The sequence below is a fragment of the Amblyomma mixtum genome, chromosome 3, assembly GCF_055824585.1.
Source record: "Amblyomma mixtum isolate Tamu chromosome 3, ASM5582458v1, whole genome shotgun sequence".
NCBI lineage: Eukaryota > Metazoa > Arthropoda > Arachnida > Ixodida > Ixodidae > Amblyomma > Amblyomma mixtum.
Window position 1 is genome coordinate 401,790,539 of NC_143014.1, and position 16,891 is coordinate 401,807,429.

General features: G+C 45.0%; 1 protein-coding gene across 16 annotated transcripts in view; it reads right to left on the minus strand.

The window, feature by feature from the left end:
• Positions 1-16,891, minus strand: part of LOC149357380 (uncharacterized) — a 116,396-nt gene that overhangs the window by 74,793 nt on the left and 24,712 nt on the right. For 13 of the 16 annotated variants that reach the window (XM_089584572.1, XM_089584575.1, XM_089584574.1 and 10 more), the window contains 3 exons: positions 15,511-15,640; positions 10,523-10,646; positions 4,567-4,714 (listed from right to left, as the gene is read on the minus strand). In XM_089584572.1, coding sequence (XP_089440698.1) covers positions 10,625-10,646; positions 15,511-15,640 — 152 coding nt within the window. In that variant the 3' untranslated portion in view covers positions 4,567-4,714; positions 10,523-10,624. Of the gene's footprint in view, positions 1-4,566; positions 4,715-10,522; positions 10,647-15,494; positions 15,641-16,891 lie in introns of all 16 variants that reach the window. The other 3 variants (XM_089584571.1, XM_089584559.1, XM_089584558.1) reach the window with 2 other exon arrangements.

Consider the following 16,891-nt stretch of genomic DNA (forward strand, 5'->3'; position numbering starts at 1 on the left):
GTTCATTAGCGAAAGATTTAGAGAAGGAACGGTTACAATTAAACCCGGTATATCTGATCATAAGTTAGTTTTTTTTTCCTAAAAAGTTGAAAAGTCAAAAACACACGCGCTCGATATTGCTACAGTTAAGGAATTTAGTCGAGCTGACGATGTGGCGATTATTGACTATATTGAAGAAAATCTTGTGATTACATGTGATGTGGAAAGCTCTTGGCAACGGTTCGCTAATGTGCTTAGGCATTGTATTAAAGATTACGTTCCAGACAGAAAAACATTTAAAAAGCGGAAACATCCATGGATTACTCGTGAAATTATACATATTAAGCGTAGACTTAAGAGATATCGTAAAAAGCATGGGACGTCAACGCCGCTGTTTAAAGACATCAAACATGACCTGTTATTAAAAGTGAGCAGCGCCAGGACTAAATATTTTCGCACACTTTAGCAGAGTTTCTCAAGTCTGATCCACAGAAATTTTGGCGGCACTTGAGTAAACCCAAAGATGCACTTACCAAAATAAAAGTTAGCGACACGATTATCACGGACGCTGCCGAAATAGCTGAGAATTTTAATCAGTATTTCTACGAGGTGTTTTCAGAATTAGATGAATATGAAATAAAAACAGCGGCTGCACCAGAGGAGGGCATTGAAGTGGCTCGTGAGGGTGTCCTGGCGATGCTCTTGAAACTGGACACTAAAAAATCCGCTGGACCCGATGGTCTTCCGAATGTATTTTTGAGGCGATACGCAGAACAAATATCAGGTTGCCTAACAGACATTTTTAAACTATCATTAGCATGCGGAAAACTTCCTTCAGATTGGAAAATAGCACGTGTGGTTCCTGTGTATAAAAAAGGTGATCGACTGTCAGTTTCAAATTATCGGCCCGTTTCCATAACATGCAGTGTAAGGTGTTGGAGCACATTGTAGCCGGCTACCTGCGAAAGTTCCTGATCGATCATAATCTTCTGTCCGATTGTCAACACGGGTTTAGGCAGGGTTTATCTACAGTTACTCAGACTGTTCTGGCTGTGCACGACTTTGCGCGTGTGCTTGATATGTCCGGGCAAACGGACGTGGTTTTCTTTGATTTTAGCAAGGCCTTTGATAAGGTGCCACATGGCAAACTTCTCTATAAGATGGAATGTATGGGTGTGCCTTTTTTTATCATTCGGTGGGTTCAAGCATACCTTACAGACAGACGGCAATATGTGGAAATTAATAAGATCGCTTCAAGTGTTGTTAGTGTTCAATCAGGAGTCCCCCAGGGAAGTGTGCTTGGGCCATTGTTGTTTTTAATATATGTCAATGATTTAGTTGCGGTTGTACCTGAAGATGTTTCTGTTAAGTTATTCGCAGACGACTGTGTTGTGTTTAAACAAATTTCATCCGAATATGACCGCAGCTCTGTACAAAAAGCAGTTTCTGCCATTGAAGAATGGTGTCTTAAATGGGCTATGGAATTTAATAGTGAAAAAACTGTTGTCTTACGTATAACTAGAAAAAAAGTCTCCAAGTTTGCTGCCTTACCTTTTTCGCGGTAATAGGATTTTGGAAGTTGAGAAATATAAATATTTAGGTGTAACACTCGACAATAAGTTAAAATGGTCGTCACACATTACTAATATTTCTACAGCCGCATTAAGAAAGCTATGGGTTTTACGAAGAAAGCTAAAAACTGCCCCAGCACACCTGAAAAAATTGGCCTACGAAACTTGTGTGCGGTCTTTACTTGAATATGCTTCAGTCGTTTGGGACCCGTACACGAAAAAGGACATAATGGTCCTTGAAAAAGTAAATAGGAAAGCGGTTAGGTTTATATACAGAAAATACAAAAGGGAAGACTCTCCATCGCAGTTAATGATGTCAAATAACATTCCTACACTAGAAGTCCGCCGAAAGATTAATAGATTGGTATTCTTGTTTAATAGTTTAACAGGTAAAAATAAACTGAAGCTTCCGGAGTGCATTAAGCGTCCTCTAGTAAGAAGGACTCGAAACGTTCGTGAACATTCACTTACTCCCCTTTTCGGCAAAACTAACAGTTTTAAATACAGTTTTTTCCCTAGAACAGTGCAAGATTGGAATTCGTTACCGGAATCTGTTTTTTCCTCGCAAAATTTTTCTGATGCGTTAAATTGTCTACTTACCTGCTAATAATGATAATATGTATGTTTTGTATCCGTGTGCTGCTGATATTGTATAAGTTTATTCGTTTGGTTTTATTCTTTTGGTATCCGTGCGCTGCTAACATTGTATAAGTTTATTCTTTTCGTTTTATTCTTTTGGTTTCCGTGTGCTGCTAATATTGAATAACTTTATTCTTTTGGTTATGTAACATTGTATGTTCACTCCTGCTTGGGCCAAGCAGTGGCCTGCAGTATTATGAAATAAATAAATAAATAAATAAGTTAGAGCGACAGGACTTGCTTAGGAAACTAAAGCCTTTCAGTTCGTTCTGCATAACTTTTTAATAGCCACAACCAAACCGTCAAAACAGTGCAGCAGAATCTCGAATATACTATGTCAGAACCAAAAACAAAATGAATCAATACCCGCCAACCGATGGATTTTAAAATTCGAAAAATTGCGCAGCCAAACCAACGAGGGGGCCAACTTATCCTATTTACTCGCATAACTTGCGCCCTCGCTTAATTGCGCACCCACAATTTATTACCCAAACATATATGAAAAAAATGCACCAGCGTACACACGGGCGCACGCAAGGCAGGCTGTGGAAGAACGGCGCGAACGCGTTGCCGTGTATGGCTGTGAAAGGTGCGAGCAGCGAGGGGACGCCAGCCGCACCACTGTTAGCCAGTACACTCTACCACTGTGAAGACGTTGTAGCGCCCGGCGGCGCTGGCGCTGAGATCGGCGTTCCCGCGCTAGAGGAAAATAAAGATGAACAGCGCGTGCTGGGCGCGCACGCCCGGCACGGGCAGTCCGGAACTAGAAGCCTGCCACGCTGGTCGTCTCTCTCTTGTGCTCCGCTGCGACCCCGCACATCCTCAACAACGTAACCACGTAACTGGCCAGGCCAAGTCAAAGCAATTTCATAACTGCTGCGTGCGAGGTGCGAGCACGACAGGTAGAAAGCCCGCTGCCCATTCCCTCACAGCTCCACGTGTAAGGAGTTCGTAATTCGTTTGTTAAATTAGCTCCGGTAAACGAAATTATATTCGCGCGCCGTTTACCCGGCCCACTCGCGCCGGCGGTTGCATTCCAGGGCAAGGTGTCCAAAATTCTAAACAACTGAACCGCTGGCGGTTCGGTTTGCCGCTAGTCAGCCGGGCCTATCGCGAAGACGCAGTTTTAGCGCCGTTTATCTTCACTGGCTCTGCGATTTTATCGCTGCGTGTTTATTGCTTAGAGCTGAGCACGCGGCGTCATACCATCGCGCGGTGATGGGGGTTGCGTCGACCTGTATATGGAATTTTTTTTTTGACCAGCGAGAGGTGCGAGTGGGAGTCGACGTATGCGCGACAATGTAGGACATATATGTGCATTATGACGTTCATGAAGTTTTTTTAAGGACGTGTTCGCAAAATCTCCGCATCTCTTTTTGGAGCCCTTAATTACTGAAAAAAGTGCACAAAACATGCGAGTGAACCTGGTATCTCGTTTTCTGCACAATCAATACAGCTTGCTATTGAGGTAAGTTCACAATACCGGCCGCGATGAAGTTATATTACCAGATAATAGTTAAAAGTACTTATTTTTGCTCATTCTTGTACAAGCCATTTGTGACAGCCGCGCCGACAAGCACAAGCTAACGAAACTGTCGATGCGAATGCGGTTGCGTCCGTTTCGTAGCGAGCGCCCAGTATTGCCCAGCCGACAATAACACTCAGCTAAATTTGGCTCTGTATACTTGCAATGGGCATAAATTGCCGTTTAGGCGCAGCTTGGCGCAGGAGATCAAATTGGCACAGCACGGCACAATTGGCGCAGCACTTCCACCCCTGCACTATTCACTACATAAACAAACTCTGCCTTGTAACCATACACACGAAATGTACCCACAAAGGACTGAATGAGTCTGCGGTGGCGTAGCAACAGGTGTGCTCCGCAGTCGTCGAACAGAATGCCCGGCGCTCTCGGCAGCGCTCAATTTAAAGCTGATAGCAAACTTTTGGAATAAAGCGTGCAAAGTTACTAGAACGTTCTAGAACAACGTAGAATCGGCTCCGCATGGATGCGATCAATCGTGATAAATCAGGTCGCGTCTTGCATCGCAAATAAAGGAATAAATCGACGTCCCGGCAGCTTTGAAGAATGAACAAACACTACAAAGACTAGCGGCCATATCCTTACAAAAAGTTTTAGAGTCTATAGAGTGTCTATAGACCTCTCTATAAAGTACAAATGTCATAGACGGTCTATAGATTTATGGCCATACACTTTTAGTAGATTTGAGTCTATAGACTATGAATAGACAAAAAGCAGTATCTATAGGAAGTCAATAGCGTCAATAAGAAGTCTATAGACTGTCTGTAGACCATTTTTATAAGGGTATTGCACCCTCCCTTGGCGCGAAGCGGCCACCATGTGTAGTTGACTCACCGTATGGTTGAGGAGTGTGTAGAGCAGCCTTCCCCTGAGCAAGTCCAAGACACGTGTGACACCGTCGTCGGCTCCGGTCACCAGGTACTCGCCCGACGGGTGGAAGTAAGTGCATGGCGTTCACGGCACCCTGTCGTGCGATGTACTTCTGCAGAATGAAGGGAACAGAAATACCATAAAAATGAATAGTATGGCAAATGATTTAATAGTGCAACAATTTTGTTTGCAGGCACAAGACATGGCAGGATGTGACTGATCTAGTGGGGGAATACATTGTGGGTAGAACACAGAGAAGGCAGAGCCTGCATAGCATAATCCATGGAGCAAAGTGGACGTGCACTGCAATGATGAACTGGATGGTGTAGTAATGGCTAGCAGGGACCATTTAGAGCCAAAGGTGCCAAAACCAGTAACATAGCATGCACTACTATACTTGGGGACAACTTTCTGGCAGTTCAGCAGAAACTAGACAGGAAAGGAAAGGAACTTTGTTCCCGTGCTGTGGGGAGTTGGCCCCTGAGCCGTAGTGACCCTGCACAGTCTCTCCAGCTCCCCCTTTTCACCCCTCCGAACCTCTCTCCCAACACACAAATACCCACCCTCCACAGCACAGGGACAGAGGCCCGTCTCTACCTCTTTCCTACCTAGCCTCTGCTGTTTGGCCTCTCCAGAGAACCACTGAGCAGTGAGACGTGAACTGATTTTCTTTTCTGCTCCTCCAGCAAGCTCCAGCCGCTGACCTAACGCCAAAACATCTCACAAGTCACAGCTCGATGCCCATCAAACACATCATGAACAAAACAATGATACAGAATCTTATGCGAAATCTTCAAAGATACAACTGCAGAACGAAGCAGCGAATGGCCGTCTGTGGAGGCCCCTTCCAACAAATGACATTGACCTATTGTCATGACATCATGGCCAACTACCTAGCACATGCTAATATAGTTGAGAGAAAAACTGACGCCAACCAATATTTTAATTTAGCCCAACGTTTCGGGACCAACTCGGTCCCTTCTTCAGGGGTGACTAAAGTGTGCCAGCAGCAGCGGGGTGTTGCCTTCGCTTTCCCTTTGTTAGCACGTGGCGGAGTCCACTAACGTACGCAGAGGGGAGCGTTCCTGGAGTTCTGTTCATCGCCGCCTTTGTGAGCCGGATGTGCCATGACTCCACATGTCGCCTCTTAAACAGGTTTGGCTCCACAGCCAAGACGCTCACTTCCTCGAAGGCTATTGGGTGGTCGGCGCACTCGCAGTGTTCGGCGAGGGGGTTGGCTTCTGAATTCATTAGCCAGACGTCATTCTTGTGTTGCCTTATTCTTTGGGGGAGGTTTTTTGTTTCGTCGACGTATGAAGCCTGGCACTTGGAGCACGGGATTTCGTAAATGACACCCGGTTGTTTTTCTCTGGGGACGCGGTCTTTCGGTCGGGGCAAGACGCGGCTTATTGTGTAAACAGGTTTGTGAGCAACGTAGGTTCCATATTTTCCCAGAATGCGAGCAAGTGCCTCGCTGGTTCCCCTCACGTATCGAAGCACCACGCGCGCGCGTTTCGTTGTTACATTGTTGGCTGTTCCCTCTGTCCTCTGAGCCTGACGGCGACCCACACGTTGAATGAAGCCACGTGTGTAGCCATTCTTCTGTAGGTCGGCGAGAATGGTGGCCTCTTCTGCTCTTTTCTCTGCTTCCGAGGAGCAGATTGCCTTTGATCTTCTCAGAAGAGAGGAGACAACGGATTCCTTGTGACTTGTAGGGTGGTTAGAATTAAAATTTAGATAGCGGCCGGTGTGGGTTGGTTTCCTATAGACACTGAACTTTGGATCTGCCCTTTCTCTTCTTATGAAGACGTCCAGGAATGGCAATGTGTTGTTTACTTCTCGTTCCATTGTAAACTGAATTGAAGGTTCGACTGAGTTGAGGTGTGCCAGAAAATATTCGACCTGCGATGTCTTCAGAATGCAGAAGCAGTCGTTGGGCAAACTTAAAATATTGGTTGGCGTCAGTTTTTCTCTCAACTATCAAAAACCCAACCAGACGGACCTCTGTCGAAGATGTTTTCATTCAGATCACATGCTAATATAGCACTGCAGGTGGGTTGCAGGCACAAAGTATTTGACCACAGTGTCAAAACAATAAGCTAACATCTCTGGTTGGAGAGCCTCCACTGAGGACCAATTGCTACTTCGTTCTCGAGATGCAGCCTACTATATTCCGAGTGCAGATTGCAGGTTAAGCTCGAGAGGAGTAGATGATTATTACAGATCAGATGTTTTACAAGCTTGCATACCTGTTGTCCTCCGGCAACATCGTTGATCGGTAGTTAGTACACCAACCACAGCTTCCACTGAGGCAGGAGTTCCGACGTCATTTTGGCTGCCTTTTTTTTTGTGGCAGTGAATATTTCTGAAGTGTGCTCTAAACTCTCCCAAGTCCACTCTCCCTGAGTTTCCTAACTTTTGTCTTTTTAAAGTTTAGCGAGGGGCTAGATTCTTCTCCCCCAAGTAGTCAAGCTACAACAAGGTTTAGAAACCTGAAATGAATTGTACCTCACTGTTGTCATCACTCTGGTTCAGATGCTTTCCACACCAAGTGATCCTGGTCACTTTGCATGCTTCCGAAAATCCACCCCCTCCCGCCCCGCATTCTTATCCAACCCTTATTCCTTTCACTACTCCTACTGCAACTGGCGCCTGAAGCAACCTTGCACTTCCCTCTGCTAAATAACAAGCACAGGATGTCTGCCGGATCTTAGCTACTAACACCTGCCAACACCGTGCCCAAAACAACTCCATGTTTTAAGAATGCTCGAATCAATTACTGTTTATTATATCCGGGAGCACCTTTCATTCATGAGAAGGCATTTCTCATATTTTCATTAATTTTTCTCGCCGGCATCACAGTCAGTTACCCGGCATCACAGTCAGTTACCCCATGATTTGTGCGTACGCTTAGATACTTGCATACCTCACGTCTAAATACCTTTCATTCCTGATATATAATGATTGGGGCCACCATTAAAAACTGTATGAAATGATGTCTGCAAGCATGGTTAGAGTCCTAAAATCTCCGCCTTCATTGAACGCATCTTTGCCAATGTCACCTCTTTTCACCCTTATGCTTCCCCCCCACCCTTAGAGAGTGTGGAGATAGTGGTCTCAGTCTCAATGGAGATGTCCTCGACTGACCGTGACAAGTGCAGCAAGACTCCTTTGCTGTCCAAGCTCCCATTCCATGGGTTTCGTAGCTTAAAGCACGAGTAAGGTGTCCACTGTCCCAGGGGTCCAGTTATGCGCCTCTCCTAAAACCGAGGGTGATTTTCGATATCTATCTGTGTTGCGGCGCTATACAATATTAAAGTCTGAGAAATGGGCAAAATGCGGCCCCCACCGCTAGGCAGCATCGTACAGTATTCAAACGCACTGGGAAGCTCGTGTATTAACAGCACAGAACTGAAACTTTGACACATTCCTCATCTAAGTATACACTACACAAATCCCTGGGTCATTTTTTGTAGGTGCTTTTGTTCACGTTTTACTATTTTTTTGTACCCCTTCCCATTCAGTTACGCGCCGTGTCGCCGCCACTGCCGACAGATGGTGCAAGTAGTACATGTCCAGGAAAGCTGGGCATGGGAGGGCTAAAAACCTTCCCCGATTCCAGAACAGTGTTTCAATCTTACAATAGAAAGCATGCGTAGTGCTTGCAATACCTTCAGGAGTCCAGGAATGCGAAACATTTTCATAGCGACTCTACTGCAAATTGCCGCAAATGCACCCCACTTCTAATGCCTAACACAGCTTTGGCCACCATCAGTCGTGCCAAAACGGAGAATTTGTACCGAAAAAGTTTTCACGAAATTATAGCAAAGCATAGGCACTGGGCATTCTACACGCAAAGTATCAAATCACTGTCTTCGCTGTGCTCAGGCCTTTTACTAGACAGAATTTATGTTAATTTTCATCAGGGTAGATTATTTTGTTTAAAATGAGCGTTGTGGCGGACAACAAGGAAACGGACGCGGCCCCTCATCTCTTAGGTTCACGGGGAGTAGAAACATGATGCTAAACTTAAAACAGAAGCTGCGCTCGGCTGGAGCGATTGTTGGCAGAGAGCATTTGCAGCGAAACCGCAGTCGCCATGCTGCAAGTGAAGCATGTCGCCCGTCCCAGCCGCATCGCTAGTGCGCCGCCTGGAGAGACCTCACACCGATGCATATTGCGGCCTGTTGCCGAAGTGGACAGACAGAACCACGAAAACAGATTCCTGGCGGTGCTACGCTGCATCTTCGCATGCACTCCCCTGGTGTCTTTTATACGGTGCGGATGTCGGACATTTAACAAAGAACTGAGGCGGTAAAAACAGGCCGGCGAAAACTTCCTTACGATCAAGTAAAACCTGGTGAGGTTTAGATGCTTAAACAACATGAAACAATCGTCAACAGTACCAAGCCGAGGATGAGAAACGCAGAACGATACGCGTGGAGCTGCACAGTCCTTTCGTTTTGCGCTGCCATTTTGTCATTCCGCATTCCTTGTTGACCTCACATTTTTCGCATCGCTTGAAATTCCTAAAGAAACTCCTCCAGTGCTTGCTATAACCAGAAAAGCGCCAGTAATCAAGACTACTCAATCCTGTCCAAGCACACTTTGTTACGTTCAGCAATGCCTGCGATACCAGAGAATCACAAGGCACCGCATCAACGCCATATTGTCCCCAGCGCTTAAAGGAGCTCTGAAATGGCGCTCTAATAAAGCGGCGGTATGCATGGGATGTTAAAGCACGCCGCGTTAGGAATATTGTCCAGCAAGATTTTTTTTAATGCGCTTTGTGGAAGCTCAGTTATCTGTAGTCAGAATTTGAATTTCAGCATGTTCGCGCCTTTCCCTCTCCTTTTCTCACTTTTTTGCACGCCGCTTAGCGGTGCGGAGCTTCCTGATCCGCCGGAGCTATGCGGCTTATTGGCCACAGCCATGGTAGCTGCCTAAGGTCTGAAAGAATGTAACCAATAGCCACCTCTCAACTTGTATACGCAGGTGTGGGTGACGGAGTAGGATGCGAGCATGAAAGATTCGCTGAGAAGGGCTCGCCAAATTAAGAGGGAAGGTGTTTCAGAGCCTTTCAACTGCCCCCTCCTCCACTGCCGCTGCATCCGATTGGCGGGTCTAAGTGTCAGTTGCATATGTCACTTACTCATCACGTGGCCGGCTGGCCTATTTTCACTGTTCTCTCATTGTTTTACGTCATCTGTGTTCAAATTTTGGCACCATTAGGCGATGAGAGATCAGCTATGAAAATTAACACACGTGCGCAGAATAGATGCCAGAAGTATTTCGCTCAATGAGGTGGGAAGATCTGCATCCGGGAGATGGCTCTAATAGCTGTTCGTTATATCTAACCTACGCTCCGTACGTAGACGCCGTCCACAGACCCTCTGAATTTTAAATGGGAGCAGTGGGGAAGAAAGAAGGTTTTCCAACACCTCCTACATAAGAAACAAACGGAGTAAGACCACGAAACTAGGAAAATAAGTTATGACGGAAATTTAGAGCAAATAATGCGTCGGTAAACTTGATCCGGCTTTCACTGAGAAATGAGTGACTGTCTTCCACTTTTCCTCTCGACAAGAAAGCTTCATTTCATTTCCCCAAAGAATAATTAAGACGTACTCTAGATTTGCCCTGCATGGAGATATTATATCTATAAGTATCGTGTGCTGAGGCTTTCCATGCGACTTCGCACCTACTACTAACCACAAAAGGCCATCATGCAAATTTAGCGTGTCCAGTTACAGCCTTTATTCGTAGAGTGTCGGTCTGTGAGTGGGAGCTCAATACACCACTTTAGCAGCGGTCAAGGAGCACTGAATTGATCCTCCCTTACTCTTGAGACACGCGGATTCAGTACATGCCGATGCGATGTGTCATCCCTTGACATGCACAAAAAAACTACTTTACTTACTGCAGTTTCAGCCTTTCCTGCTCGAGGAGCTGGCTGTAATAACACAGTCTTTCTTCCAGTCCCGACGAGACTTGAAAATACGGCGTCACAGAAGGCACATAATCAGGGCAGCCAGGGGTGATTTCTGCATAGAAACCACAAAAAGTGCTCTTTGCAGCGCCAAAAAGCGAAACCTTACGCACATTTAAAAGGTGCCATTCTGACTTAAGCGGTGATTTTTTTGCGCCAAAAATTAAGTGCTTATGTGCAAAGTGTTGGAAATTCAAATTTTCTTTTGATTAACTTATGGAGTTCTGACGACATTTTGGCTGCCTTTTTTTTTCGCGGCAGTTAATATTTCTGAAGTGTGCTCTATACTCTCCCAAGTCCTAATGAATTCTGGTCGAGAGGACAGCGACATGTTGGATCAAGATTGTTGCCCAGCTCTTGGTTTTTTTTGACATTCCCAAACTGTGTGAAATAGTGTGCCAGGTGCTCCACAGAAGGGGCAGAATGAATCACATATGTCTTGATACCATTAGCTCATAAAGTAGGGATCGGACAGTATGTAGCCGCCGGATGATGTGTTCTTCAAATTTGCTACGGCTTTTGTGAGTTAGAAAATATTTCCTTGTAATAATCTTATCGTAATTTTTAGTTTCAGCGTAGCTTAGTAAGGGTGAGGCATCGTTAATGGTGTCAGAGAGAGGCTGCGTGCCAGATGCTTGGAGGAGGGCAGCTTGAGCAGCTGTGTTGGCCACCCCATTGGCCGTCGTTGAGAGGTGCCCTAGCGTCCAGACCATCTGGACATTCTGGGGATTGACGTTTCGAAAATGTTCCAACATGGAACGCCCACACGGCCCCTAATATAACTACGTACCGCTACATGTGAGTCGGACATAATCGTTTCCTTGCTATTGTTGGATATCAGTGCGATAGCTGCTTCTTCAGCCGATGTGGTATCCTATACATACTATTTCTCACCGGAACAAGCTGCCAATTGGAGCTGCGAGTGCTCCTCGTGATGTATTTTTATGGCTAATCAATGATTCGTGATTTAACTGTTCTTTCAAATATTAGTTGAACAAATGCACTACTGCTTCTTTGGTTGTATATTATATGTTTAATTTATCTGTCTACATTGCTCCTTTGTCAACCCTCACTCCCCCTTTGTTCTTTCTCTCATGTGATTTTATTCAGCTGCTCGTCACTTTAACGTTGTACCCACTCCCCTGCTGTAAAGCTTCGGAGCTGCAGGGTGTACTGAAAATAAATAATAAAATAAACTGCATGCTTGCCGTGCAAAAGCTCAAAGGATAAACTTCTGAGTAAGAGACTAAAAGGTGCACAAACCATAGCACAGCAGCACATGAATTGCGCTCACTGAGTGCTCTTTCAATCGTCCGCAGAAAACATGGCAGAGATAGGCAAGTTGTCTGCTAGCGCTGCTTCATGGAACCCCCGAGAGAGAGCCCATGTAGCTGTCGCTGATTTTAAAAAGCAGAAGAGCCTTAGTCATGCCGCCAAACTTCAGTTTGGTTTCCTGATCGTCCCGGCAGTGCAGCCTGCATAGAGATCCAGCAGCCTATAAGCTAGAATTTCTAATAAGTTGCCGTAATTGTCGAGCAGTCATGTCTGAATACGTTGCTGAGTAAAGACTAAGATGAAAAAGAATGCCAATTTCATTGAAGTGGAAAGTTTCCATACATTTACTATTCACTACATAAACAAACTCTGCCTTGCAACCATACACACGAAATGTACCGGGTGTTTCAGGGAACACCTTAAAAATTAAAAAAGACTTTTTGGAGTAAAAATATGGCATTTGAGGCACAGTATTACTAGTGTTCGCAAACCAAGAAAACTGGTCAACTGTCTTAAGTAGTAAGCTGGTTAACGCATTTTTAACTTTTTACTTGTAGAGTTAGGCACCCAGCTGCAAATAGAGATTTGTACCCGGTCGCTAGTAATAGCCATATCAGTTCTTAGCATTTCGAAAGCTACCCTTGGCGCTTTGGCTTGACAAAGTTTGGCTTTTTCCACTAGCCACGTGGACTGGAGGGGTTACTTGACATGCACAAAAAAACTCGATATTTTATACTTTACTTACTGCTTTTTCAGCCTTTCGCGCTCGAGCTGTTGTCTGTAATAAGGCTGCCTTTCTTATGGTCCCGAGACTTTGAAAATACGGCATCACAGAAGAGACATAATCAGGGCAGCCAGGGGTAATTTCTGTATAGAAACCACTAAAAGTGCTTATTGCAGAGCCAAAAAGCGAAACCATAAGCACATTTAAAAGGTGTCATTCTGACTTTAAGCGGCAATTTTTTGCGCCCCAAATGAAGTGCTTATCTGCAAAGTGTTGGAACTTCAAAATTTATTTGGATTAACTTACGGAGTTCCGACGCCATTTTGGCTGCCTTTTTTTTTGTGGCAGTGAATATTTCTGAAGTGTGCTGTAAACTCTCCCAAGTCCACTCTCCCCGAGTTTCCTAGCTTTTGTCCTTTTAAAATTTAGCGAGGGGCTAGATTCTTCTCCCCCAAGTAGTGAAGCTACAACAAGGTTTAGACACCTGAAATGAATTGTACCTCACTGTTGTCATCACTCTGGCTCAGATGCTTTCCACACCAAGTGATCCTGGTCACTTTGCATGCTTCCGAAAATCCACCCCCTCCCGCCCCGCATTCTTATCCAACCCTTATTCCTTTCACTACTCCTACTGCAACTGGCGCCTGGAGCAACCTTGCACTTCACTCTGCTAAATAACAAGCACAGGATGTCTGCCGGAACTTAGCTACTAACACCTGCCAACACCGTGCTCAGAACCACTCCATGTTTTAAGAATGCTCGAATCAATTACTGTTTATTGTATCCGGGAGCACCTTTCATTCATGAGAAGGCATTTCTGATATTTTCATTAATTTTTCTTGCCGGCATCACAGTCAGTTACCCCATGATTTGTGCGTACGCTTAGATACTTGCATACCTCACGTCTAAATACCTTCCAATCCCGATATATAATCATTGGGGCCACCATTAAAAACTGTATGAAATGATGTCTGCAAGCATGGTTAGAGTCCTAAAATCTCCGCCTTCATTGAACGCATCTCCGCCAATGTCACCTCTTTTCACCCTTATGCTTCCTCCCACCCTTAGAGAGTGCGGAGATAGCGGTCTCAGTCTCAATGCAGATGTCCTCGACTGACCGTGACAAGCGCAGCCAGACTCCTCTGCTGTCCAAGCTCCCATTCCATGGGTTTCGTAGCTTAAGCCCTAAGCTGGCACTAGCAGGCTAGGGCTTCAAAGCTGTAAGCATTTTCATCTTCCTGTACTAAAATCATTTGCTTCTCTCTCTTTCATTCTCATATCGCTTACCATTGCAAACCATGGCCTTGCACATTTAAAACCTGTTTGGACACAACTGTTTCACAAGAAAAATTAGCGGTGTGAATAATGCCCTCTTCAGATCTATTGCAATCGAGCAGTGATTTATTTTTTAGGGTGAAAATACTTCTCTTCACAAAATCCTCTTAACTGATTGTCTCCATTTCAAACAATAAGGCAATATGTAATAATCACTCATTATGGTTAGGCGTGCTTGTGATTCCTACCCATTACATTAAATATGACACAAAAAGATTTTAATTCACCAGTTAACGGAAACACGTATGGCCAATCACTGTTTCATTATCATGGTTCAAAATAAGGAAAACTTTGCCAATGAAGCCTGCTTTCAACGTGGTGTTCTCCATAAAGAGGTTCCATCTTTCAAAGGTCAGTTAAATAACCAAGTCCTTAATACTTTAAACTCGATCTTCAGATGAGTTGCAAAGGTATTGGGCGTTGGCAAGGTCAGATTTATGAAAGTCTGCGTGGTATTTGAACACGACTCAATACTAGGAAGTTCTCAAATATCAATTTATCCAAATGATTTTCAACCATGCAACACACATATTGTATACGCACTTGAAATTCGGAATATTATTTCTCCACACACCAATGTTCTGTCATTAAAAAATGTAGTGAAAATAGAGGGCCACATTCAGCTACAATCCATTACGATATCTGTCAAAAGTTTATCATATTATGCATAAAAGTGGTGCTTACCTTGAATATTCATTAAAGGATGCTGTATCAGGGCATTTATGCAGCCAAAAAAAAACTTTTACTCACATAATTTGAGCTCTGAACACACCTACCCAAAATTAAGTACACTATTAAATGTTTTTGCGTTAGACTAGACAGAAATTTCGACTCCAAGCCACACGCTGCTAACTTAAGCCCTAAGCTGGCAATAACAGGCTATGGTCTCAAAGCTGAAAGGGTTTCATCTTCCTGTATTAGAAATCATTTGCTTCTCTCTCTTTCATAACACATACACACAGCCCCATGGGGGGCTAGAAGCATTAAAGTCGACAACTACAATTAGGGGAGTTTTTGGCCTTCTCAGTGTAGTTGGCCACTTTAATGTTTCTAGCCCCCTATGGGGCTACCCGAGGGAAGACGCGAAAGCAGAAAACTAGCATCCGCTATCGCTGACATGACCCTGACACTACTCAAGGACCTGCAGCACCCGAAGCGAGTCGGCATCAGCATAACGCGGGACACTTTCCCCGACCTTACGCTCGACCGCAAAGCCCGTGACTATGAGTGGCTCAATACGGGAGAAACCCTGGGCAGCGATCACTACGTGCTGCAGACCATCTTCGAAAGCAACAAGCACAGCAAACCGCGAGGGCGAGCCAGAATTACAGACTGAGAGACATTCAGGAAGGACACCAAACTAGCTACATCGGAAAAAATAACCGGTTACGAAGTTTGGGCGGCCTCCATTCTCGACCTTAAAGAAAAGCTCACAAAATCTCTCGCCACCCCGGAGGACCACGTAGCTGTTGACAACCACCTCCTATATCTATGGGAACATCGAGCAAGACGAAGCGGTAGAGGAAGGATTATGTCCGGCACCGTGGGCATGCAGAAGCGTACACTTGCCTCAGCGTTTACTTACTGCGTCTGCCAGCGATGGCGCTCCAGCAGCGAGCGGTAGTACCGCTGGGGCTGGAATTTAGTTGTGCCCTCCAAGGTTTTGAAGTACGGGTTGGTGGCTAGGATATACCCGGGTTGTCCCGGGGTAGTCTCTGCGCATAAGTACAAAGAAGCTCTAACTGCAGTAGTTAACGCACAAAACACAACCTTAACTCAGAGCCTATAACATCCTTCATTGCATTATGGGCAGCAGAGGATAAGGCGATGAAGTACGGAGGCAATTAGTTAAAGAAGGCGATTTGGAGCACCGGCAGAAGATTCTCAAGGGCGCACTCAGTAGGTCAGCGAATATAAACAAAGCTCAGCGTATACCTTCAAGATTCATTCCACGAAAATGTTAAAAAGTTAGTTACGATTCCCGCAAAGTCCGTCTGAGGGGATAAAATCTTTTACTCTCTGTTCAGAGGTCACCACGCTGATGTTCGGAGAGCGCTGTTCAAGTCTCTTACCGTATCATCCACACCGCCCACCACTTCGGGCTGTGTATTTATTTGTTTGTTTGTTTGCCTATTTATCCTTTACCTACAGCGCCAATTCGGCATTAAAGTGAGGGGGGGGTGATATATATATCGTTAGTACTGGCAATGACCTTAAATAATTGCGGCACAACTTCCCATGTCTTCCTCTTCACATCTAAGATCACTCGTAGACACAATGATGGGCATTGTGCCTCTTCCGGCCACCCCTGGACGTGATGTAGGCATTGTACACGACTTCTGCAAAAAATTTAGAACAGCGACGTGTGCTGTTGTGCGTCTGTGTGCGCGCCCCGCCAACACATGATTTTTGAATTATATGTAAACTTCTCGAAATATGCTGAGACACAATGTGGATAGAAATTATGTCCTCGAAGTTTTAGATACTATAATATTGATATTACGACTGACCAGCAACAAATAACTACTTCCCTCTTTTCTGGTGTACCCCAAACTCCTATCACTATACCACAGAAGTTGTCTTTTTACATAGGAAAGCATACTTGCAAAAATTAGTGGTGGGTTTCCCGCAACGCCTGGTATATACCATGAGTCGGGCTGTCATCACTTCCCTATATCACAAACATATTTATTCTTAGCCGTAGGTCAGCGGCACAAAAGGCCGGCTTTTTTATATATGGCTGCGATGTCGATGAGTCAGTCACAAACAGCGACGCTCATTGATGTGGACCTAGAAGAAGTGCAGCAGGCACTTGATACCCCGACTCCGATGGCCACAGAACCCCAGGCCATGACCTACGCCGCTGCAGGACACACTCTGACAAAGACGCGATCGGGCTTCAGAATGACTACATCAACCAGAAAAGCCCTGAGGACGCAAACTACCTACCATCCACATACCCAATG